This window comes from Podarcis pityusensis (assembly GCF_964106645.2).
Source record: "Podarcis pityusensis genome assembly, chromosome: 3".
NCBI lineage: Eukaryota > Metazoa > Chordata > Lepidosauria > Squamata > Lacertidae > Podarcis > Podarcis pityusensis.
This window is the reverse complement of record NC_138026.1, coordinates 40,946,455-40,972,816: the sequence shown is the minus strand read 5'-3', so window position 1 is coordinate 40,972,816 and position 26,362 is coordinate 40,946,455. Positions and strand designations below refer to the sequence as shown.

Here is a 26,362-nt window from a genome sequence, read left to right as displayed (position 1 = left end):
TCCTGGGGTATGCCATTAAGATTAAGACAAGGTTAGGCCACAACTATGGATCAGAAATTACTGGAAGTGTGAATGTACATTTGTCTGCCTGTCTGCCACATCTGGGTTCCCCATGCCATCATTTGAGCATCCTCTATCTAACCATTCTCCTCATCCTTCACAAAATCAAGTTAATTTTTGAAACAAATATGAATTACCAATGCATGTCGGAGCCAAAATTGCTGTAAGGAAAAAAAATACCAGAAGACCAGGGGTGGGGGCGAAATACACTGAATGTACTTAAAATTACTTCTTCCTTTAATAACATTGCTTTGAATGATAATTGATTGCATTTAAAAGTTATAACGCTACTGCTTTTAGAAGAAGAGTTGAAGAGAACTTTCTGGTTCCTTGCACAGTCAAGCAAACTGCTTGCTTCCCAAAAATGGTACTAGCTTTGAACAAAACGCTCCCCTAGTATTTGCAAATGTGTAGTCTACTCCCAGTCTCACATTTTGCACAACACAATAAATCCTTTCAATATGGGTCAAAAGGTGTGCCACAAAACAGGTTTGGCTTAGAGTCAGCTAATCAGGTGGCATGTTTGCCATTAGCAAGAGGAACCCCTATAGAAAGACTGGTCAGCTTGTGATCTACCAAGCTGAACAGAGCCCACCAGCCATTTTGGAGAACCTACAAGGGACACACGAACAACATATCGAAAGCATGACTACCTGAACTAGCATTTCCTTAGAGAAAGTATTGAAGTAGTACGTAGCATGTTCTTCAGGATTGCTATGCCTTGTGCTTCTAGGTCCTATAATGGCACCGTTGTTATCAAAACCTTCAAGCAAAAGGAAAAGGAAAAAGCATATGGCAAATTAACACAGTGTTTAAATAAGTTGGTAAAGAAGAACGAACGAACAGTGAGAACAATGGCTTAGTTCTGATAACTTACCATTTTGCCGTCCAAATATTGTTCGCAAGAGGAAAGACCATTTTAAATTTAATTTAATAAAAGGCAACTGGTGACACAAAGAGCAAAACATCAAGCTACTTTCACTTCTACAGGAATTCCTGGCATTCTGGATGATGAATGCCGCACTTAATTTTCCAGTGATGGGAGGAAATATAAATTTAGACTTTACAAGAATTCTACTATAGTCATGGCACTTTTGAATGTTTACATTGGTTCACATACATCATTTCATTCTAATAATTGCAACCATCCTCTAAGGTAGGTCACTCTGCATTGCTGAGACTGAGAATGGCGGCATGCCTAAAGGCTACTTGGCAAGCTCAAAGCTGGGCTGAGATTTCCACTAGGGAGATCCTGATTCATAGTTCTCTCAGGCTGCAATCCTAAACATACTAACTTCTGAGTAAACAAGCATAAGACTGCACTGTTAAGCATTACATCACATCAGTCTGTGGCCAGTCTGCATCAAAGAAGTGGAAATCTTGTTATTAATAAAAAGACAATCTGGCTTCTGTATGCATATTTGAAGCTGAGTTTTATTATTATGAAGCTAAGAAAACATTACCTACTAGTGCAAGGTTGGGTTATGAAATAACGTGCATTTTATAGCTGATTTATATAGGCTATCCCAATTTGCGCTGGATGGTATAGGTGGCAAATTTATTTATTACTTATATCTCAATGCATGGCTCAACGCTCTTCAATTGTAGTCTCAGATAAAGGACATTACAACAGTCTAGCTTGGAGGTTACAAAGGCTGGTAGTAGCCAGGCTATCCTTTGCTAGATACAGCTGTCAACCGGCCATAAAAGATGCTCTGGAAAATCCAGGAGCAATGTTGAGTCCAGTAGCATGCCCAAACTCCACACCCAAATTCTCTTTTAGGGGAAGCAGGACCCCAGCTGGAACAGGAAAACCACGACTCTGGTGTCAAGCAGGTCCCCTTCTATTAACATCACCATCTTGTCTGCATTAAGTCTGACAAGGAGGAACAGAGCCAAGCACACTAATGAAGCCTCCTCATTCTCACAATTTTTGAACAGCCTCTCCAAGCAGTTACATGGGATACCCTCCAGAGGTTGTTGAACTACAACTCCCATCACCCCTGACCAATGAGCATGCCAGCTAGGGCAGGTGGAACAATTGGTCCAGGAACATGTGAAGGGTAGCATGTGAGCCATCTCTGATGTAGGTGATGAAAATGATGCCAAGACAATGCAGACCCTGCAGAACCACATAAGGCAAATTCCAAGAGCTGGAGCAGCAGTTCCCCAGTACCAAGTTTTATTCTCTAACATGGCGACGCAGGTGGCTCTGTGGGTTAAACCACAGAGCCTAGAGCTTGCCGATCGGAAGGTTGGTGGTTCAAATCCCCATGATGGGGTGAGCTCCCATTGTTCAGTCCCAGCTCCTGCCAACCAGTTCGAAAGCACGTCAAAGTGCAAGTCGATAAATAGGTACCAGTCCGGCGGGAAGGTAAACGGCGTTTCCGTGCGCTGCTCTGGTTTGCCAGAAGTGGTTTAGTCATGCTGGCCATATGACCCGGAAGCTGTACGCCAGCTCCCTCAGCCAGTAAAGCGAGATGAGCGCCGCAACCCCAGAGTCGTCTGCAACTGGACCTAATGGTCAGGGGTCCCTTTACCTTTATGGTAGAAATTTATATGGCATGTATGTATGTATGTACGTACGTACGTACGTATGCATTCATTTAGCTAGGTGTGCTGGCGGAGATAAGCTGCTGGTTCAGTTACTGTTACTACTGATGTTTTACACTGCATTTTTAGGTGTGCACTTAAAACAAAAAGTTCCCTGCTTCAAAACTTCTTGTGATTTAAAAGGCAGATTATAAACTACAAATAAATTATAAATTTATTGTATCTTTAGTCAGCCATAACACAACAGCAATAGCTACAGGAACATTCAAAATGTTCCGCAACAAACTTTAGTCCAAAATAAAACCGCACATACTAAAATGAAGGGGAGTTTACAGTGTTAGCGTTACAATGAGGTACCAGTTGATTTTATAAAAATATAAATCCCGCACCTACCTAGAAGCCAGGCATAAAGCCTTCTATTGAGTGACATGTCTCTGCGCAGGACTACATGAAGAGATGCTGACAGAATTCTGATCATGTCTGGGCGCGTCGCCTAAAATTGGGAATGTTACATTTAAACAAAAAACTGCAGCAGGTGTTACACTCAAGAGTTTTGTTGTATAGGAGAAAAAAATATTTTTATTCACATCCCAGTACCTGTGGATTCATGCAGGCTGAGATCTGGAATCTGACAAAAAAAATCTAGGCTGCCTGTTTTTAATCAACCCCTTCTAAGTGGCTTGCGCCTTTGCCGGCACCAGCAGACAACAACCACATCTCTCCTTGAAGCCTATACGATTTAATCTAGCCCATTAGATTTAATCTAATGAAGTACCCAAAAAGCAAAGCCTAACATTTACATTGCAATGATAATAAAATAATCACCGGGGAGAAAGAAATCATGTTTCCCCCTGAACACACAACTTTAATGCAGAGTTAAATGCTGATCACTACATTGATCTAATATAAGCAAGAAAATGATCAAAGATATCAGAGGCAGTCTGGGTTGGCCAATCTATTTTTAAGACAAATAAATAGCTTATATTCACTTGCTTACCTTCACAACTTTGCTGACACAGAATACAAGCCAGCTAATTGCCAAGTTTCAGTCAATGCCAAGTAACGCTACTCGTTTGCAAAAGCTGTATATTGCTATTTCAATAACGTGTTCCTGAGAGTTGCTGATATAATGGATGAACTCAAATGGTCTGCTCTGGTCATCACGTCTCAAATTCAGAGCTCTGATATACATTTCCATCTGTGTGTGCAACTATCACACACATTACGTTACACACAGTAACAATGGTCTTAAACAATGCAGTTGTTTGAACTAAGACATGAATTTCCAAATACAACATTACTTGCGCTTTCAAAGGCGACAAAAAAAACTTGATCAAAGAACAAAACTTTTCCTAGGTTGTTATTTTAATACCAGGAAACATGATTAAATACCACAAGGGCCAAAATCATTAGCAAAGGTGGCAGCAAAAAAAGCACTACCAGCACAACAACACACAGTCTTTTTAGCCTCTCCTATGCAGCGGCCTCCTATGATGGCTGAAAAACCACTACCAAAATCCAGGGGTACTTTCAGGACTCCTTGCAGCATGAGGGATTGCCACCAGAAAGAAAAATTGGCATTGTATGCATGAAGGGAACCCTCTGGAGTAAGTATTTAAGAGATCTTTTAGCTGGAGAGTTAATCTCTTACACCAGAACATGTTATTATTCAAATCTTGGGGAGTCTTTTAAGAAACGTTGAAGACTGCACCCATGGGTAATACGTATATGCAACAGAGTGATTCGCGGAATACTCATTCAGCAGTGTTTTACCTGACTCATGTGGAATGGAAAACAGAAAAGTATCAGGTCCAGTGTGCTTCTCTGTACTAGTACACTGGAATCCTGCACTGAAGTGCTTACTGCTTCCACCTGAAATAAAATTACCATTAGTATAGGCATAATTAGCAATGCTGATTTTGTTTATACACATGCACACAAACACCACAGACTTCTTTAACTAGAGGTCCAGTTAGGATGATTCTCTCCCTAAGCACAGCAGGATAAGCATGACTGTGTCCTCCTTCCCTCCACGGAATCTGGACTTTGGCTTTTACACATGTTCATCCTATGTCTGAATGCCCAGTGGTCTTGGAGGGAAGGAAGAGGCACACCAAGCAAGCAAGCAAGCAAGCAATCAATCAATCAATCAAGCAAAGGAGACATAAGGCTCAGAGATTGTGAACTTATCTCTGAGGAATCTGACCTGATCTGAGTCAATATCAAGCAACATGGAAAGAACGTAAGTAATGTAGGGCTTGTAGGAATAAAATTACGAAAACACTTGGAAAATAATAGATAATATCAGATACTCAGTCCTATAATACCATGGCATCTCACAGAGTAAATACCAGAAAATGTAACTATTTCTCCACACAAACCCTGTGCTCCAAATTTAAAAACATTTTAGATATACTTGGCCATAGCTACGCTGTGAAAAAAATATTGAATGCTATTTTAGGAAACAAAACACAGACCTTCAGAAACAAGATTTTAAAAATGTTGATCTCATAAGCGCTAAGTGACTTAAAAAGTATCAAGGATTACTTGGCTTTTCAAGCAAAGTTCTCCGGCCAATGTTAAGCTCTTTTAAGTCCTACCAATTTCAATGGGAAATGCTTAATCCTCTCTCTGTGCCTTTAAAATGTGCTTAACTTTAAAGCATGCTCGTTGGTTTGGTCTGATGGGCAAAGAAATGCCATACTTCGAAAGTATTCTCATCATTTATATCAGCATTTTTAAAATACTTCTAACATGCAGATTTTTTGCAAGTTCATCTGCTGCTAGAAAGTAAACAGGATGTATTCCTTACGCAATAGTTATTTCAAAAGGTGATGAAGATAATGAACTGGGGCTGGGCTATTCCATAAACAAAACTTTACCGACTCTTACCATCAGTTCAATGTCACTGCCTATTATATAAAGCTGGTCTTCCATGGAAAGCTTCCTGTTTAGATGGGAGAGGACATAAGTAATGCCAGGCAACCGAACAGCAGGACTAGTGAGAAGACTACCCCAGAGTGCACTGTAGAAAGCTGATTGGTCCACTGCGGCAGCTACCTTCTCCAGCAGAGTGTTGGTTCTGTGGCATGAGCAACAAGAGCGTGTGGAAGTAAAACGGTAAATAAATAAATCTGGAAGGCTCAGAAATCTGGGTTGATATACCTGACTTACCTCAATTAAAACAGAAGGCCATTAAAAGAAAACAAAAAACCAACTTGGTCGTAGTTATACCTGCTACATTATATTTAAATTTCTTTCTTGGTGGTTTTAAATTGTTTTCACTGCTGTGCTTATACCGGTTTCAGTTTTGTACTGGAAAGTTTTGACTCTCTCGACTTACCCTTTCAACTTCCTTTTTACCAATACCCTCATTTTATAAAGGCTCTTTCTTTTGAAGTCAAATGTGACTTCAGATGTGTTTGATTCTCTTGGCAACTGTCCACTCACATATATGTTGAAGGTGATAACACTATGGTCACTTTACCTAGCAGTTCAACAACGGTTACATCTCAAACTGGGTCCCAGGAACAAATGATGATAAAGTACAGGGTTGCCATTCCTTTCACCTGTTCTATAACAGACTGTTCCAAGGCAGTTCCTTAGCGTATCTAGAAATTTTACCTCTTTATTGTGACTGGAACATGCACGTGAGGGTAACTGAAGTCACCAATTACTATAGAACTTCCTCCTTTGGCTACTTCCTTGATTTCATTCTCCACCTCAAGATCACTCAGGGGATGACAAAACATCCCCAGTACTAACTTATTCTTGGGGGTCCGATACAGCAATTCTGTGGCAGAATCTGGAGAGTCTGTGCTTTGAGAATGCCTAGTTTCTTGGACTATATACTATTTTGTGCACAGAGTGCCGCCACCTCCACCTCTTCCCTGCCCTACCTATTAAGTTTGCATCGAGGGACAACCAGTTAAGATTAGCATCTTAGAAATTTTCACAGTGCACAAGATTTTATAACAGTGGTATTACATTAGCCCATAGCCTTACCTCTCATAATACTCTGAACCTTCCTCCAAGCCAGGAAGTATCCCAGTTAACAATCCTTGCAAGCCCGGTTTCAACGTTTTGCCCAAAGGAAGGTAATAAACTTCATACAGACTGAGTAATGCTGGTTTGACAGACATAGCAGCATTCGCAAGCAGAGGGAAAAGCCCAGAACTGTTTTGGAAAAAAACAGAGAGATACAAAAGGGTACTGAGAGGCTGCACTGGTTTATATGGATAATTTTCAGCATATGAGGATAACCAACTAACAAAGAGAAAGGCTGCTTAATCTATACATTCTCCGGATTCATTTCACAGGCTAGTAAGTTTTCCTGAAGAACATCACCATTTCCCACGAGATCCTACCCAACAGAGAGGCTTGTTTTGAATGAGACACTATACACAGTAATGGAATTGTGGAGATTATCCAGTGAAACATGAAAATGCAAAGCTACCATTTAAAAACATAGCTAAAAAGCTGAAAACCATTCATGCCTTTATTAATAAGCATGCTATTGCCACTCCATTCAAATTGAGCATCTTAACTCCTGAATTCAATCCTTGCCTTCCACATTCTGGTTATACTGGGATTCAGTGCTTCTGCCCTCTAAGTGCAATACAAACAAGAGATGTAAGAGAAACATATACTCAGAGTAGATATGTATCTCCTTTCATGCCCATCTTATTTGGTAACCAGATCCTCATAATTAATAAATAAGAGGTTTCAAAGACTTCCGGTTATGTCCATTTTCATTTTATTATCACCTATGTGTGTATGTGTTTCTGTGTGTTCAGCAAAGCCTTTATTATTCTACTCCCCTAAAATGATTCCAATTTGGATAATACTGGTATATTTATAGCCTATGAATTTGTCTACAACTACGTCACACACCTCAACAAATAGTTTTGCTTCTTATCATTTATACTACCAAATATAATGTAGCTTTCTCTGTTTTCCCCCATATCTCCTGAATGGGCAAAACCTAAATCCTAAATGAACCTGGATAGCAGAGAGGTGGAGCCACTGTCACATCCAAAGCCCTGCCACTTGTACTAGCCAGGATGGAAGGTGGTGGTGGTTTTTTTCCTTCATATTTGCTGCACCTACTCCAAGTTATCACAGCAGAGGCGCCCACAGCTGGCTATGTCCTGTCCCTAATCAGGGAATTAGGAATACGCTGCAAGTTAATATGCCTTTAATTTTCTACTGTAACATTAGCAGCAGCTCACATTGTTAAATTTATCTACATTCTGACCCAAGTGAAATGTACTACAGGATTTATACTGTTGACTTATTCAAATAAAAACAATTCTTGATTACAGCAAGCTAATGCTCAGAATACAATATAAAGGTCATTCTTTTTACCTGTATAGGAAGAGATCTTTGGCCAGACGCTTGGGCCCAATGATTTTGAAGATGATCTCATACGTCTCAAGGGCCTTCCGGTGCACCCCACCTGGCAAGGCAGGGTGAAGGCATTGTGCAAGGCGCTTTCCTATGGTCAGCTTTTTTGGGACTACTTGGTACTTTGCATTGTTTTGAAGAACCTGACAGAAAACATTGCAAGACATTCAAAACCCAATTTCTCTCAGACAGCAGTTTACAGAACTGATCGATTTGAAGGTTTCTGAATCCGTTCCCCTTGGCAGAATGTGATGCATTAGGAAAACCACCTCTCATGGAGATTCCCAAACTTCTGATGTAACAAACTGACCTGCTTTATTAACTTGCTGCCTTATCTACATTACAAAATTCACTCACAGGAAGCCACAGCAGGTTAAAACGGGGGTTGGATCCGTGTGGCCCATTCAACACTGCTAGGCTCCAATTCCCATCATCCCCAACTGCTGTCCAGGCTGGATGGGGAAGATGGGAGCTGAAGTCCAACAACATGAGACGACCACAAGTTCCCCGTTCAAAAGTTAAAGGCTCTCTTATTTTTCAGGCAATTATTGTGTGTTTTATCGGTCAAAGCAAGCACACACCTCGTATGGAATAAACTAACACTTCAGTTATTTAAATCAGTAGGCATGCAACACTTCTAGGGAGTGATGAAGAATCTTGATTTACATACATTCAATTTTATTATTGTTTATTAATATATGTACCAAAATGCTTCCTCTAGTAAGAGAAAATGCTCCGTTTTAAAAGGGACATCCCCCCCCCTACAGAATAAGGTTCTTAGAATGTGCACTCCTGGTGCCAGTCGCCAGACAGATGTAACAACAGTGACTTTTTAAAAACTGTGGCAAGTGTCAGTCTCCTGACATCATTATGACAGGGTGTTCCACCTTCCTTCCCTTCAATAATAACTCATTCAAAAACCTTTATCTGGTGTGTAGCCTAAGAGAAAGTATCCGCCAAGCAGAATAATTCTGACACCCACTACAGTAAGTAATAACCTGATGATTAAAATGATCTGCCAGTCCACTCCTTTTTTAAATAGTTCGGCGGGGGGAATCTAGATTATGAATGCTTTATACTTATTATTTCAATTCCCCCCTCAAAACTTTGCATGCATTTCACCCAATCCTTCTAAGTCTTCTCATACCTTGTTAAGCTTTCCAAGGGATGAGATTAAATCAGCCCATTCACTGGAGTACTCGAAGCTTTTTAGAGCCTTGTCGACAGCTGCTACATAGTTCCTGTACTTGGAATCACCCAGTAGCTCCAGCTCCTCCGCATTCATCCTCCCGCAGAGTCCCACTAGAGACCAGATTGTAATTCATGTAAAGTTGTGAGCTGAAAAAGATGGAGCAACATGATTTCCCTAATCCACAACTTTTAACTACTGTTGCATTCAGACAGTTAAGCAAATATATATATGGCCATGATATGGTAACATGAAGTCTGTAAAAAATACTATCAAATTTCTGTTTTTGAGAAAGAAACTAGTGAAGCTCATTTTGTTTTTAAAGAAATCTGGTGAGCTCATAAATAGTGATCCAATACGCCAAGTGGATAAACAGTCTGCATTTTATGTGAAGAGAATCTCATTAATTTTATACAATTTTAAGGCACAATTTGTGATTCCTCTTTTGGGGCTTGCCGTATTTGACAAATCCCTTCCTTCAGCAGTTCCAGGCAGATAACCTGAAAAGGAAGGAAGTTTCTGAAGCCTCTAATAGGCAACTGAAAGTGGCTTGGGCACTGCTTTTAGCTTGATGGGTCGCAAGTTGTGGAAACGTGCACTAAATCAAATGCCCAAGGGCAATGTATGCTCACGTGGCTAACCCAACCAATCAAATCTTCTTCTTTCTCCAGTTCCTGGCACAAAACCACTTTCAAATTTATAAAACAAGTTAGATGCTGCAAATGTTTTCCTTTGCTTTTCCACCAAAGCTGCAACCAACTAAAGAGGGGAAAAAAGAACACTTCCAAAACAGATGTTGCAAAAACTAATTTTACACCTTGGTAATAATACTCAGATTTAGCATTTGGAAAGCGTGAAACAGATTTAATTATGTAGCTATGAAGAACAAAAAGGTCGCATACGTATCCTAAAACACATGAGACCCCAAATCTTCATTTGGCAATGCTAAAGATGAGTTCATGAGGTCAAGGAAACTCTAAGATGCAATAAAACATCCTGAATCACACTTAGCTGATAAAAGCTTTTTAGTTTTGAACTATGCTCCCTCAGAGGCCTCTCAGGTGCATGCAGGGCCTCCCCCCCCCATACCTGAAATTCAGCCCAATAAAGCACTCGACTGCAGCCAACAGAGTATGTTTCAGTAGAATGCTTGGTGGCAAGTGTGTGTGTGGCTTCACTGGTTTGCAACTGTGCCCCCAGCCCCACAAAGGTCAAAGACTCCTGGCTTACATTATTTCCATCCGAGGGCATTCAGAATTTGGGCACTGCAGCAACTAGCTCAATCAACACTGTGGAATCTTTCTCAATACTTGGTATTCCCTTCCACCCTGAACTGTAATTTTATAGTTATTGGGGGCAGGGAAGCGGGCATAAACATATTGCTCCTACCCACAATTGTCTCTTTCTCACACATACAGTGACGGATTGGCCACCTAATATCACAAGCAATGGGCATTTTTTTAGCTATAACAGAAAACGGTCCCCAAGCGAGGTACTCTACTCCCACTCTCCAGGAACGAATGCAGGTATTTACTTATATGGGAGAAAATTCTGAGACTTTGTTAGCCCGGGCAGTGAACCCGATCTTTAGAAACTGGGAACACCCCAGGGGCAGAATGTAAAACAGGTTTTGCCATCTCTACTGCACCTTGAAAATGGCGGGCAGTTGTAGATTATGTCAGGGAAGACAAAAGGAAGTATTTCCCCCCCCCACACACACTGTGCGTAATTAATTTATGGAATTTGCTGCCACGAGGTGATGCAATGATCATTGGCTTAGATGGCTTTAAAATGGGATTAGACAAATTCATGGACCGATATGGACTTCCTGTGCTCAGAGATAGCATGTCACTCCTTAGTACTTCAGAACATCATCTTTAAAGAAAGGAACTTTAATAATCTTCAAAAAATGAAATCATAAACAGAAGTATCTAGAGCAGAAACTGGTCTTCCAACTTTCCTTTCAGTAGCTACAAAAAAAAAACATTCAGCAAATGAAAGGTGTTATGTGGAGAAAGTTACTTTATCACACCTATGAGAATACAAAATAGAGAGGATTAAAAATAACAATGGTTCTTGCACTTTTTAAAATTTTATATACGGAAGATTAACTACATGGTATTATCCTCTTCATGGGTTGCCAGCTGGGGGAAAATGATTTCACTGTTACTTTACCAAAGACCTTGGAAAATTAATTTTTCTGCTTGTCATTTCAAAGCCTACACTGGAAAATTCAGTTTTCTTTCTGTAAAGAACATTCCACTGACCTTAAGGCCTATGTCTGATCAAGCAGCAGGAAACAAAGTTTGGTACCCTTGATGCAGAACTAAAGAAAAAAGCTTCACAATACAAAACTTTGTTGTTTCAGTAAATGCAACATTGGACAGAGAGAAAACTAAGGAGAACACAGATGCATTGCATTTCCCCCCTAGCAAGGTAATGGTAATAGCTTTGAGGCTGCATAAATGGGCTGCCTGCTCCAAGGCAGTAGCATAACCCAATAAGCAAATGCTGACTCTTGCCCTTGCCATGCCTGTCCCATAATCCATACATAGGAGCTAATCACTGGCCCATCTTAAGCTGTGGCATGACTGATGCTGTGAACATTAGGGCTCATATAGCACATTCATTCCATGGAAGTCATTAAACAAAACGTTTCTGCTTTTGTCCTTTGGGGCATCTTTCCCATTACTCACATTTCCTTAAAGCTTAGCAATATAGGCCTGCATCCAGTCTTGGTCATACTTAGAGAAGACCCACTGAAATCAACGGGGCTTCAATCAATGACAAACTTAAGTTCAGTGATTTCAGTGTGCCGACTCTAAGCACAACTATCATTGCAAACCTAAGCCTACTACCTGGAAGTAAGCCCTACTGAATTCAACAGAATCTACAACTAATCTGATACGGTCAGGTTGTGCTTCAAGTCTGGATTCAAACCCATGTTTCTTAAAAATTAATGCTCCTTACTAAGGTTCTATATTGGTTCTATATCTTCTGTTAGACTCATGATCCAACGAAAGACTGGCTATCCACACCATGAAGGAAATGAGCTTTATGTGGACTTCGTGAATGGACGATTGCATTTATATGGACTGCTGCACATAATGTGGGAATGCATATTTTTGGGGTCTGTCCATTTGGGACTTACAGGATTAATCTGTGATCCTTGCCCTGACCTGGGATTCAGTTAGGAAGAGGGAACTCCACTGTGTATATGAGAGCTGGCATGTCCCTTGTTTCAAAGGGCTCTATGACTTCCTGTAGCCTGCAGGTTATGACTGGCAGGGCAGGTAGACAAAGTATTTATCTAGCCTGGAGGCAGGCAGTTCAAGGAGGAAATCAGGAAACATTGAAAGGCTTTTGTATGCCTGTGAGACAAAAGGTGGTAAAGAAATGTATAATGGGATTGCACTGGGGGCAACAGAGGAGAGTTGAGAGTTGGCTCTAGGATATGTAATTAGAGGGAGAAAGGATCATGTTTAACCCTTGTTTGTTTGTTTATTTGCTCTACTGGGGAAAATATTGGTTTTCTCTAACTTTTACATATGCCATTTCTTAAAACTATCCCCTCCTCCATCTTAGTAAACTTTTTACCTTGCTCATAAACCTGTTGTGGTCTTTTATTTTAACACCCCCACACCTAGAAGCTATACATTAAGAAGCTTCAGGCGGACCCAAGGAAAGTTTGTAGGCTCATTAATAAAAGGCAGTCATGTAGAACTAATTCCCCTTTATCTAGTGGCAGCAAGTTTTTTCAAGGGGAAGCGCGGGCTGAGCAGAAGGATACACTGTGTTAGCGGCCAGGTCTCTTCCTTCAGACAACACGGGGCCCAGGGTAGTTAGGAAGTGGCCCATCACACACCCATTTATCCAGTTGTGCAAGAAACTGTCAACGGTCTACATTTCAGGCAAAATGTTGTCAATTCTAGTTACAGTGTTTATGTACAAATTCTCATTGCCTACTACTATGATTATCATTTTTTATAATTCTACTTCTATTGTGTTGTTGAATATTTCACAGTCATAGTTTTATTCCTGTTGTAAATCATATTGAAGCAGATAAATAAATGTGTATCCATACACTGGCTAGTATTTTGTAAAGCTACAAACTTTCCTGGAAGTCTTATGCCCTGGAAATGAGACAGCCAAAAATATATGTTAAAAAGTTAACAGTGTACTTCCTAAGAACTTATTCCATCAACCATCTTTATGATTCTTGAGTATGGAATAAAACAATGTTTTCAGTATTTATACTTATAAGTAAATCCTAATGAGTTCAGTGAGGCTTACCTATGATTATGTGAATATATGATTGCAGCCTCATGTACACTATTTAATCCTCTCAGCATGTAAATTGGGTTAGTACTTTTATTCCCATACTGTATTGAAGATAGTAGGTATCTACTGAGAGGGAGTAGCTTGCCTAAAGCCACATTAGAGTCAAACTTGGGGAGTCCTGTACAGTAACAGCCCATGGATAACTCACTATCAAAGCATCTAATGCCCAATATTTCTGTTTAGTTACTGTACTTTCCTCATCAGCTAAAGGCAAACAATGCTACATTCTTCAAATGAATACAGCAGGAACATGAAGACAACAGGGTTTTTCAGAAAACTGGAATGCCAGATCAAACAACGGACTTTCTGTACCCAGTATTTTCTAACTGAATATGAGTGGGTAGAATTTTAGTATGCCTTTGATTTTTTAAACATAGCAGCTTAAAGCCTGCCTTCTTTGCTATTAACAAAGCTGCAGATTTTATAAAACATTTGTTTGTGACAATTACTCTTAATTACATAATAATCTAGTGCATATTATCAATCCAAAGAATATAATTATTTTTGCAAACTAGGATCACACCACATTTGAAAATATTGTGAGGGTACACAAAACATAGAGAAAGAAACAAACAAATAACAAAATACAAAGTTAAAGCACTAAGACTGCATTAAATCCACCTGTAAAGTCAGCAGGAACAATATCCTACAAAGCTACCCTGAAAAGGGTAGGGGGGAGAGTATAAAAAACAAATGGTTGCCACCATCCTAATTTCTGGGTGGAGTGCATTCCAAAGTGTGAGGGATGCCATCCCAAAAGCTCTGTCTCAGGTGCTTCTTAAATGAATACGACACACAGTGCACATTTGTTGCACTTACAGCTTAACTACTCTTATGCCAGATCCCTCAAGTAGTACTACAATTAGACACAACCCTATTTATAACACAAGTTAGGAGGATAATGCCCCACAGCTTTCTCTCACCCATATCAATTTATATATTCAAAGGCAAATTCCATCATAAACTCCAAAGTGAGGATAAGGGTCCATCAAGAGCAACCAGAAACTTAACAACACACATTTAATACTGGAAAGCCTCCAATATACTCCACCATGGGAGTAATTGTTATTGTTACTTTCTGCATAGCTGCCAGCATCGCAAGGGAAGAATGCTGCCACTCTTTCAAAATGGCACCAGGCTGGGTAGTATTAGTTGCAAAGCCTCCTCAATAGGCGGAGGATACAAAATACGCAATTGTGGTGCGTCCAACCACCTCAGTCATGTATTTTCTTCTGTCCTTTGACAAAGGCAAGAGTCTCTTTGCCTCCCTTCTCCTTTCATGCACCCCAGTTGCTAATATTCCCTGCCTGATTCAAGATGCAGGCAAATAACAGTACGGAGCTGAGGTGCCTATGTGGAGGACTGTGCCAAAGAACCTGGGGCTTTGCATGCTGGGGAAAACCCTTTGTATCCATTCTTGCTCAGTTCAAAACACAGTCCCACTGATAACTCTAGAAGCTCTACAAGATATCAGAGTTGAAACATTAACTAAAGTGAAAGGAGCAATTGCTATTCTAGGAATTGCGGTGAAGAACCTCAACGGAACCAATTTCCTTGTTTATTTTTCCCTTTCTCTAGGCATCCTGTCAAATTAAGAAGCCTTCAGTACTTGACTCAGCTTGTTTGGCTTCTTCAGCAATTATACTCTGGAGTGTCCTGTGTTGATGATCTTTAGAAAATGACAAACAGCATTTGAAAATTACTCATAAGATGCGGCCAGGGTGGGAGGTGGGCTTTGGTGACAAAGAACAACTTCGATAGTGTGAAATGTCTAGTGCAAGGGACCCCAATTTATTTCATTCTGTGCTTTATTCTCTATAAAAACAGGTCTTTCTTACTCCCTATTATTTTATAATTAGCAAATTCAACCAGCATCCTGTAACAGATGCTCTATCACTGAATTACAGCATTTGAAGGATTTTAAAGCAATTATTTCTAAATCCAAGGAAAGGGTCTTAATTGTTACTGTTCACAACCTATAGCCCAAGCATCATTTAACTTTTCTGAAAAATTAGGAAAAAGATACCCACATTTAAAACTACAGAAGCTTAATAATTGTGTAAGTGCTTTATCAGCAGCACATTATACTATGTTATTTATTTAGCATCCATTATGCTATTTCCATTGTATGTATATAAGATTGAAGCTGCACTCCTGTGTGCACTTACCAAGGAACAAGCCCCATCAAACATGAAAGTGCTTATTTCTACAAATTGCATTGTGGGAGACAGTAATCTGCTCAGTGATATCCAAATTGACAAACCACTGGCTCAATGCATGAGCTTCTAGTGCCTCTCCTTGGGACAGAAGATAGAAGATGTGTAGATACCATGTCAGCCACTGCACTTTACAAGAGGCAAAGAAAACTGCTTACTAATGCAGTTTAGAATTACTAATCTACATAAACATAGCACAGAGAGAACAGAAAAAAGCCAATTTATTAGTTACTCAGATTTGCAAGTGGACTTTGAAGGCAATGTAGAAAGGGGTTACTAATCTGTGTTGCCTTATGAGCAAAAAACCACACTTAACTGCAGCAGATTGAATTTGAAGAAGGGACACGAAGAAAAGGGTGACTACAATCCTATGCTTGTTTACTCAGAAATAGGTCTGACTATATTTGAGCCTGCTCCTTTATAAGTGTGCAGCTTGAACGAGTGAATGAAAGTAGAGAATGCAAAATGCCAACTATTAGAAGGTCACATCATACTCTAGCAGCTAAACCAAATAACCATTAACTCCTGTTCATTATTCACAGTAACTCGGGTTGGAGATGCATGATTCTGAAGAGTGGATTAGTTTATCCTTTAACAGAAGTTTTTAACAGTATCAAGACTCTAAAGGGGCGGGGCAGAGAGCTACAGGTGGCTGTTATTTAAAATAAATGAGCTCAGAGTGCAAAGGTGTGGTGTGTGCGCAGCAGGCAGATGATGAATTCTCACTCTCCCCACCCCCACCCCCTGCATAACAAAATATAAGAAGACGGAGAGGATGTCAGGGAAGAGAAATCCCCCCCCCCCCCCGTCTTCACACAACCAGGGTGGCTAAGACATTGGCAATGGGGACGCCAAAGGTGAACTAGTCAACACCTTGTGACTGTATCTGATGAAGATGGGAGAGGAACAAGAGAGGCACAAGAGATGATGATGATGATGATGGCTCTTTCTGATGGGCCCTGCTCCATTTATTTTCAGCCCCCACCCCATAGAGGGGGGCTGTCATGAGGGAACGGGAGATAGAAGGAAACATTAGTGGCAGACAGGAGAAACTGACCCATAAGCATATTAGGAGACACAAAAGACCAGGCGGCATCTCCATGCACCCCTCCCCATCCACCCTATACTTCTGAATCTCGCCCCCGAGGAGAGGGAGGAGACCCCCCAATAAGGGATGCTCCCACCCTGCCCCCCGTCCCCAAACCTTAATGCTTATATACCCCCCCCACGTCACAACCAGGCACCGAAAAAGCGGGGAAGCAGAAAAGGGTTGGGGGAGGGCGCGTCGCAGGGGGAAAGGGTTACCTTGGCGTCCCAAGCCGGAAGAGCCCCCGCCGCCTAAACACACCGGAGAGGGCACTGACAGCTCCCAGCATGCAGCGCGGCCGCCTTCCTTCCGCCTCGCTTCTCCTTAGGCAACAGCGCCACCTGCCGGCTCTCCAGAACGTTCCCCCGCTGGAATCCCCCCTCGCCTCGGCTTCCGCGCGCGCCGGAGAGTTCGCCCTTCGCGCTGCGCGTGCATCTTTCCGGGCCACGGCCCGGTATCCGCATTTGCCAACCGGGCAGTAAAGCCCCTCGGCCACGCGTCTGTCTTCGAGGAAACCTGTCTTTATTAAATGTGTCGGCCGCTTTATCTTGCCCAGGGCAACCCCAAAGCGACTTACAACGACCCAAAAAACATGGGCATAGCCAGGGGGGTGCAGCTGCGCCCCCTCCCAATCAAGTAAATAAATATACTTTACTAATTCTGTCGCAGATAACTCTGTTCTCCCCCCCCCACACACACACATAAAGCCTGCCCCCACTAAAATCCTGGCTACACCCATGCCAAACAGACAACAAACCCCGCAGAAAGCGATTAAAACCAAGGGAAAAAGAGAATTACAATGAAATTCTGCCACCAGCAGATATATGGGCCCTGTATACGCGAACAAGGCAATTCTTGCACTGTTCTGGAATCCAAGTGAGGGAATAGAAAGCGCCTCTCTGTGTTTACCTGCGCGCATTAGTTACATGACGAATGTCTCAGAGGGTGCAATTAAATGTATATCTGTCTCCAACAGAAGCGAGCCAGTTACCCCTGGGTCCCGACTTCCGAAGCTCGTAACCGAAGCATAAAAGCGTTTGTCCTTGAGTTCTGGTAGTCGAAGGCACGCTGCTTCCATACCCGGAGGCCCTGCATCAGGGTGCGCCTCCAACGCTGACGACTCCAACTCCCACCAGCCCGATGGTCAGGGACATGATGGGAGCTGCAACTCTACAATACTTGGAGGGCCGCGAGTCCCCCATCTCGCTTAACCGCCATCACTAATAATACGCAGTTTGTGAATTTAAGGCTCTGCTACCCACTAAGGACGCTTAGGCTGCAATCCTATACACATACACCTGGGAGTAAGTCCCATAAAAGTTTTGCACCACTTTGTAGGAAATGTGTACTTTTTTGTGCGTTCTGCAATTTTCCAAAGGAGACGTACAGGATTTCATTGTAAGCCCGCAATGATATTTTGAAATTGGTATTATGGCCTTAAGGCAATAAACCTTTTTGATTGTAAGCCTGGAACCCTGTATGCGTCAACCTCTGAGTAGGCCCAATGGTATCCAATGGGACTTAATTCTAAGTAGATTGCAATCCCCTCCCCCAAGGCAACAGCGATTTTTTTTCTCTCCAGAGTACCATAGTCAAAAGACCGAGCCCTTTAAAATAAACAAAAGGCCTCTTTGGATTGCAAGATGGGACACTTGCTTGCAACGAGAGCTGGACTAAGAAATCCACACACCATTTTAAGCGGCATCTTAGGCTTGCTTCGAGCTATCAGTCCCAAATGACGCCACGTGGCGCACAAACGATTCCAAAAACGCAACCTTCCTGAACCCGTTCAATTCGAAATCGGAGAAAAACCTGAGAAATCCTTTCCTCGGAGCTGAGCAATTGGAGGGTGAGCAATCGCAGCTACAAGTTTGCACACAGGAAGATGGGGCGCCGGCTCTTCTATTTCCTTCAAGCCAGCCACTGGTTGCCTGGCGATGGAGAGGGCGCTGTGGCGAAGACGGAGACTTTCTCTTTGCCGGTAGAGGCCGGTTTAGCTTAAGCGCTTCCTGGGCTGAGTTTGGCGTTTCCCCTCCTCCTTCCCCACGTGGGTCCGCTTCCCGGGCAGGTCTGAATTTCGCCGCGGATACAATATTTGGATGTCCCCAGCCCAGGATCTCAGTGGCACGCGCTGGCTTAATGGACGAGGTCGCAGTGTTTTTGGAAATCAGGCAGAGGACGCAGAGTGGGCTGCTGATTATCCGGTATTTATTTTAACTCTTTCCAACGCCCCCTTCTCGTTTTAAGAGAAGTGCACAAATACATGTGTACCGGGATCTATTTTGCGATAGCCTCCTTTTTTCCCAGGCAATTCAAGGCAGCCGCCGTAGGGTCTCTGTGCAATCTCCTATCCAGACACCGATTAGATCTAGGTTAGTTTCGGCCGCAGTGGCAATGGGTGGGGATCAAAGGTACTTCACCTCCTTCTCTCCCAGCCCGCTTTCCCCCTTCCTTCAGCTGGGTAAACCTCCCCTCCTCTGCCTCTACGACGATGAGGTTGATTGGCCCCATACTGATGTTATGCTTTCCCCTTCAGAATTGTGGTAGGGAAAGTGTAACATTTTTCACTCCTTGCAGCCCGCTTTGTGATGATCAGCTGACTGGGGAACAGCTGAGAGTGGTTAAAAAGGACGCTGGACTGCAGAAAAGGGCACTGCTCTGCAGAAAAGTTGGGATATGAATTTAATTAATAATAAATATTTATCAATGTGCCTCCCCTTTCTTCCTGCTGCTTGGCTGGCCAGTGGGAAGATAGTTGTGGGTCATGTCAGGTTAGGCAGTGGGCTTGAAGCTGCCCATGGAGTGCAGATTGCACATTTCTGAACAAGAAATAAGGGAGAAAGGCATGTTTCTTAAGTATGTCTGTTGACCATAGACTGTGCCTATTTCCCAGATAATGTACATAATGCAGTCAAGATATGTACCTTCCCTAAGACCTGTTGGGGATTATGCATTTTGCCTGGGAAATGTGAATAATTCCCACTTCGTGAGAGGATTATGTGCACATTGTCCATGAGGCCTAGTGAATGCAGTATGGTCAGGTATTGTGCTCATTAATCACTCAATTTATATTCCCCTTAATATATATTGTGCTTCCCAATTCAGGACTGCCCTTCATATATCTGATGATATAGTCTCCAACCCATGCACATTTAAGACACAAAGCTCTGTAAATTTTAAGGTGCAAGTTGTACTACAACACAGTGGTACCTCGGGTTACAGACACTTTGGGTTACGCATTTTCAGGTTACGGACGCGCCGAAACCCGGAAGTACCGGAACATGTTACTTCTGGGTTTTGGCGCATGCGCAGAAGCACTAAATCACACTTTGCGCATGCGCAGAAGCGCCGAATCACATCATGCGCGTGCGCAGATGCAGCGCTGCAGGTTACAAACGTGCCTCCAGCACAGATCATGTTCGCAACCTGAGGTTCCACTGTAAACTAATCTGGCTACTCCTCTAGAATTTGCCATGTGGGTTTTAGAGACTTTATTGCAAGGTCAGGAAGTTCATGATATCAGAATACTAGGGAAACTACATTAAGACAAGTTTAGGTTTGTGGTGTAAACATATTCTTTGGTGATGTCATATGCTGGGCTCATGTGGAACCCTGGTTCAGAAATTCTCCAAGAGTTTGGTAAACAGACCTTCATTGGCACAGTGGCCCTGATCAGATGGAGCACCCGTGTGGCTTCAACAGGAAGAGAACTTTTGAGGACAACAGCTCACTGGGCATCCAGCTTCCTTATGATCAGCTTCCCAGCCTGGACGTCAGTTAGGTGTGACCCCTGTCTGCACACCACCTCCTTTTGAAACCTGGATCCTCAAACTCCTTCCATTAGTTTTTCTCTCTCTCTGGCTCAACCAGGACTCAAGATAGTCCCTGTGTGGCTAGCCATCTCCCTTTGTAGGAAATTTTGATGGCCCATCAAGGTAGGCAGTTGTGTCTGTTTTCTTTCTGACTTGTCAGGGCACCCTGCAGGGAGGGGAAGCTGCAAGTCTTTTCTGCCTTCAGGCTCTCCTCCCAGCTACTTCTGCTAGCAAGCCTTGTGAAACTGATATGGCATCACAGAAGGTATGTGGCACATTATGTGGCCATAATGAGTTTTTAGTGGCACTCTGTCCACACATACACACAAATAGCGAGTGACTAAAGTGCTCTTACGTGCAGGCAATAGGAATCCGAGATAAGTGTTCTTAGTAGTGCGGTGTCTCACTGATATGTAATTGCTTCTTAATATTTATCGTTCAGACCTCTGGTTAAGACAATTGTTATTCTCCCAGGCATTTTAATGAGTTGCATTTAATGGAACCCAAGGGTATGTTAAACAATAGAAATTGAATTTTTCACTTTGCTGTTCAAATCAATTGTTATTTAATTGTGTGTGTGGCTGGTTTTTCCTTGTTTGGTGATTTATTATATATTTGGGGATATTCAGTGGTGTTTGTCTGCCAGCAGGATGGGCATCATCTGCAGAACAGATTCCCCCTCCCCTCTGCTTGCCCCTCAAATGTCCTCTGGGAACACCCTGAAGCAGATGTGAGAATGGCATGGCCTGGAGGTGGGGTTAGAAGAGGAAGGGGCAGTCTGCCCAGTTAATGTTAGACATTGTGTGTGGTTGCTTTCTTCTTTTTAATTTGCATTGTGTACATTTATGTAAGGCATATAAAAAAACCAGGCTTTCCCAGGCCTATCAGTTTGTCCTTGAAAATCTGCTTTGAGTGGAAAATAATCGGTCTCTCTTAATCATCTTCAGCCAACTAAAGCCAGAAAGCTGGCCCATGGATATTACCGTGATGCCGTCCTTGGTAGAGCTAAAAAATGATGAACACTGCAAGACCATCAACCTTCCACCAGAGGTCAGGATTGTTCCTTCTTCCTGTCGAGGACTGCAGTATGTGCTTGGGGATGGCTTACATATGAGACTGCTAGTTCAAGCAGGTGTCAATAATACAAGTAAGAATGACTTATATATGTATTTTTAACATCAGCGTTTTGCCTAAAGTTGTAAAGCAAGTAGATCAAACTGTGAAGGATTAAGTTACAGATAGGTAGCCGTGTTGGTCTGCCATAGTCAAAATAAAAAAAATCCTTCCAGTAGCACCTTTAAGACCAACTAAGTTAGTTCTTGGTATGAGCTTTCGTGTGCAAGCACACTTGGTATCTGAAGAAGTGTGCTTGCACACGAAAGCTCATACCAAGAACTAACTTAGTTGGTCTTAAAGGTGCTACTGGAAGGATTTTTTTTATTGTGAAGGATTAAGTATGTTTTCAAGAAAAACGGCAATTGAACCAAAAAAGAAATGTCAGATGTGGGGATGGTTTAACTTTTAGCCGTGAGATTTGCCTGAACTGACTTCACAGTGTGGGCAGATTCCCTTTTTTTCTTTCGTTAACTCCAGCTTGGATTTAACTGGATTTATTCCCTTTGCTGTGTCCTAATGAAAACAAAAGTTAGTAACAAACCTCCCTTCACAGGCAGAATGAATGCATGGCAAAGTAGCATTGCAAGATTAAAATAAGAATTTTCTATTAGCTTGCCTAGTTTTTTGAGTCCTTTTGAGATGTAAGTCTGCACTCAGATTGTGTGTTTCGCTAAGTTGAACAGAATGCTGTTTCTGAAATTTTGTCAGTTCACAATGCCCCATGTCTTTGAATTATTTTTATTTTCCTTCAGTAATGTTGGCTACAGTACATTCCCATAGTTAAGTTTAGCTTAGTCCCACTGAAATCCATGGGATTTAGGCTGAAATTCTATACCCACCTATCTAGGAGTAAGTCTCCCTTAAATGAATAGGATGTACTGTAAGTAAGCGTATTCAGCTTTGGAATGTTACTTTCATGTAAGTGTGGATTTTGCATTGCTGATATAATTTTGTGGTGGTAGCCGTTGCATATTGAATATTATTGGGAACTATTTTAATTTTTACATTTTTTAATCCATGTACATTTAGAAGTCTTCCTGGTATGACTAAAAATATGTTATGTTGCTGTTTGACTGGAGTGGCGCTTATTTTTACAGCTTCCTGGGGTGGCAGATTACTTCTGACAGTGTGTGTATAAGATGCCCCCATGTATAAGATGCCCCCTATTTTTAGGGACTCCGATTTAAAAAATAGGGGATAGATTGCCCCGTGTATAAGACGACCCACAGTTTTTCACATAATTTTAAAGTAAAAAAACCCCCTAGTCTTATACACAGAAAAATACAGTATCTTGTTAGTTGGTTGTATATTAGTGGGATATGTTTTAAGTAGCTTCCATTTTAACAAGGCCCACAAAAATAATCCTGGTGACCCACATACGTGGGGTAGATAACAAAAGAACTGGCTGGGTGTCTGGATTCAAAACGCAGGGCTAAACTTGCTCTCCAGCAGGAGAGAGCCCCAGTAGCAAAGTTTACTTTTACAAAAGTCAAGCAGCTGCATGTTGCGGAATATAGGTTAGACCCTTTTATCCCATTTAGTCCACTTGTAAACAACACTCCTCTCTTTCTACTCCACTTTCAATGAACAGACTACACACTGTTAAGTAAGTTTAAAATGCTTTACTTACAAAATGTTCCAAATATCAGATTCATGTATTTATCTAAGTAGCAGTAAGGAACACAGACAGAATGCTCTTGGGTAGAAAATACAGAAAGGTATTTTACTATAGCTGAATGCGTGGACGACAAGCCAGATCTGAACATAAGAAACCTGCTGGATCAGGACAAGGATCCATCTTGTTCCAGCACCCTGTTCTTATAGTAGCCTAGCAGATGCTCACAAGCAGAACCTGAGTGCCAGCATTCACCCCCCACACACACCCTGTGATTCTCAGCAACTGGCATTCAGAGGCATGCCACCTCCAACACTGAAGGTGGAAAGTAGCCACTGTGGCTAGTAGCCATTGGTGGCCTTATCCTCAATGAACTTATACAGTCCTCTTTTAAAACCATCCAAAGTGGTGGCCATCACTACCTCTTGTGGGAGCGAATTCCATGGTTCTGCTATGCGCCTTTCTTTTATGAGTGCTTTCTTTTGTCTGTCCTGAGTCTTCAAGCATGCAGCTACAGGAGCCCACGTTCTAGGTTTATGAGAGAAGAAGAAAAACTTTTCTCTGTCCACTTTCTCTGCACCATGCATAATTTTATCGTGTCTTCTCTTACTCGCCTTTCCTCTAAACTACAAGGCTCCAGATGTCGTACTCTGGTTCATCCCTGCTACAAGCTTGCTGGGCTATTACCGTATTTTTCGCTCCATAGGACGCACTTTTTCCCCTCCAAAAATGAAGGGGAAATGTGTGTGCGTCCTATGGAGCGAATGCAGGCTTTCGCTGAAGCCTGGAGAGCGAGAGGCATCGGTGCGCACCGACCCCTCTCGCTCTCCAGGCTTCAGGAAGCTATCCGCAAGCCTTGCAAGCCCGGTGGGAGTTCCCACGGGCTCACAAGGCTTGCAGGCAGCAGCCTGCAGCCCCGGCGAGTGTCCGCAAGCCTTGCGCGCCCGGCAGGAGGTCCCGCCGAGCGCGCGAGGCTTGGGGCAGCAGCCTGTCGCCCGAAGCACGGGGAACCCTCCGGAGGGCTCCCCGTGCTTCGGGCGAGTGTCTGCAAGCCTGGCGCGCCCGGTGGGAGGTCCCGCCGAGCGCGCGAGGCTTGGGGCGGCAGCCGCGGCGGGGGGGGGAATAATTTTTTTTATTCATTCCCCCCCCCCAAAAAACGAGGTGCGTCCTATGGGCCGGTGCATCCTATAGAACGAAAAATACGGTAACCTTGTCATTTTCAGCCCGCTATGTGTTATATGACAATAATAATATGTGCCCACCATACATTGTACCATGTATGATAGGTTTGAACTACAGTGGTACCTCGGGTTAAGTACTTAATTCATTCTGGAGGTCTGTTCTTAACCTGAAACTGTTCTTAACCTGAAGCACCACTTTAGCTAATGGGGCCTCCTGCTGCCACTGCGCCGCCGGAGCCCGATTTCTGTTCTTATCCTGAAGCAAAGTTCTTAACCTGAAGCACTATTTCTGGGTTAGAGGAGTATGTAACCTGAAGCGTATGTAACCTGAAGCGTATGTAACCCGAGGTATCACTGCACTTGAAATGTGGTATATTTTTCCTTCTGCATCCTGCAGTTTCTAAATGTCTTCTGGGGTGAATCTGGATGGTAATATTGCTTGCTTTTTAATGCTTAAAGTTATGTGGATTGCATTATTCAATATTCTTTCAGAACTGGTACCAGCTCTGGGTGACATCCTTAAAACCAAAAAGAATTGTACCTTTTACTGCCAGTCTTGCCGCGAGAGCATAATAAACAACCGGTAAGTGCTGTACTCCCATTACAGTTTGCCTCTGGATTAATGGGTTTGCATAGAGCTTAAACGAACAAGTGAAGACTTCTAGAGAACACTAGTTTGTACTGATCAGGACAGGAAAACATGTAGCTGTAGTGGTAAAATAAATTATTGGATTAGGTTGTTAGGCCAGGGGTGGGGAACTTCAGCCTCTCTTTCTCTGGCTCGTGGATCCCTCCCCACATCCCACTGGCCCCATTTTGCACTCCAAATCTTTGCCTGAGTAGAATGTGTCTTTGAATTCTGATAGTACCTGTTACATGTCTGCATAGACCAGGGTTTCCAGTTTTTTTGGACTACAACTCCCATCATCCCTAACTAACAGGCCAGCAGTCAGGGATGATGGGAATTGTAGTCCAACAACAGCTGGAGACCCAAGTTTGGGAAACCCTGACATAGACGATAGAGAGGGTGGATGGACAATTGAGACTAGCCAAATTTACAAAGGTAAAATTTATATTCCTTGCACTTTATGGCTCTGGCCGCCACTGGCATGTGGTCCCAAGAAGGTTGCTCAGGAATAAATGTGGCCCTCAGACTGAAAAAAGGTTACTCACCCCCCATGTTAGGACTCAGCTTCAGAGATTTGGAGATCTAGGAATTTATGACCTTTCCTTCTAATCTGTGTCAGTTATGAATAGTTCCTTGTTCTCCCTGTCTTCTCCTCCTCTTATTGTTTTATTTTAACACAATTTCTTTTTGTTTGTTACATTTTTAATTATCCTCTACCTTTCTGAGAGCCTTCTGGCTGAAGAGCAGGCTATTAAGGTTTCAAAATAAGCAAATCGTGTTTTCACACCTAAGGAACAGCTCTGGAAAGCTAGCTGGCTGTTTTGTGATTTTTAGTTGACCTCAACAACGGTGCTTATTGGAATACTTCTCCTCTTTGGTTTTTTAGTCATGGGCCATTGCAGTCCCATGTATTGCTCTGTTTACTACCTGTGTGTGCCCACATCTGCCCTATACATTTAAACACAATTATACCACTTTAAACGGACGCGGGTGGCGCTGCGGGTTAAACCACAGAGCCTAGAACTTGCCGATCAGAAGGTTGGCGGTTCGAATCCCCGCAACGGGGTGAGCTCCCGTTGCTCGGTCCCTGCTCCTGCCAACCTAGCAGTTTGAAAGCATGTCAAAGTGCAAGTAGATAGATAGGTACCGCTCCGGCAG

The 26,362-nt window shown here is 42.5% G+C and overlaps 2 protein-coding genes across 7 annotated transcripts in view; one reads left to right on the top strand and one right to left on the bottom strand.

Moving 5' to 3' along the window:
- The window catches only part of DOP1A (DOP1 leucine zipper like protein A), a 53,313-nt gene extending 34,515 nt beyond the window's left edge, over window positions 1–18,798 (bottom strand). The window contains exons 1-8 of one of the 5 annotated variants that reach the window (XM_080998723.1): window positions 18,665–18,798; window positions 9,167–9,357; window positions 7,981–8,162; window positions 6,619–6,789; window positions 5,506–5,695; window positions 4,387–4,485; window positions 3,007–3,106; window positions 714–823 (exon numbers count right to left, since the gene is read on the bottom strand). In XM_080998723.1, coding sequence (XP_080854849.1) covers window positions 714–823; window positions 3,007–3,106; window positions 4,387–4,485; window positions 5,506–5,695; window positions 6,619–6,789; window positions 7,981–8,162; window positions 9,167–9,304 — 990 coding nt within the window. In that variant the 5' untranslated portion in view covers window positions 9,305–9,357; window positions 18,665–18,798. Of the gene's footprint in view, window positions 1–713; window positions 824–3,006; window positions 3,107–4,386; window positions 4,486–5,505; window positions 5,696–6,618; window positions 6,790–7,980; window positions 8,163–9,166; window positions 9,358–17,070; window positions 17,184–18,542 lie in introns of those variants that run through there. The other 4 variants (XM_080998722.1, XM_080998721.1, XM_080998724.1 and 1 more) reach the window with 4 other exon arrangements.
- A 99-nt stretch (window positions 18,799–18,897) lies between these two features.
- The window catches only part of UBE3D (ubiquitin protein ligase E3D), a 50,893-nt gene continuing 43,428 nt past the window's right edge, over window positions 18,898–26,362 (top strand). Inside the window, exons 1-3 of one of the 2 annotated variants that reach the window (XM_080998738.1) lie at window positions 18,898–19,056; window positions 21,612–21,811; window positions 25,069–25,159. In XM_080998738.1, the coding sequence (XP_080854864.1) occupies window positions 18,992–19,056; window positions 21,612–21,811; window positions 25,069–25,159 (356 nt within the window). In that variant the 5' untranslated portion in view covers window positions 18,898–18,991. The remainder of the gene's footprint in view (window positions 19,057–21,611; window positions 21,812–25,068; window positions 25,160–26,362) is intronic. The other variant, XM_080998737.1, reaches the window with a different exon arrangement.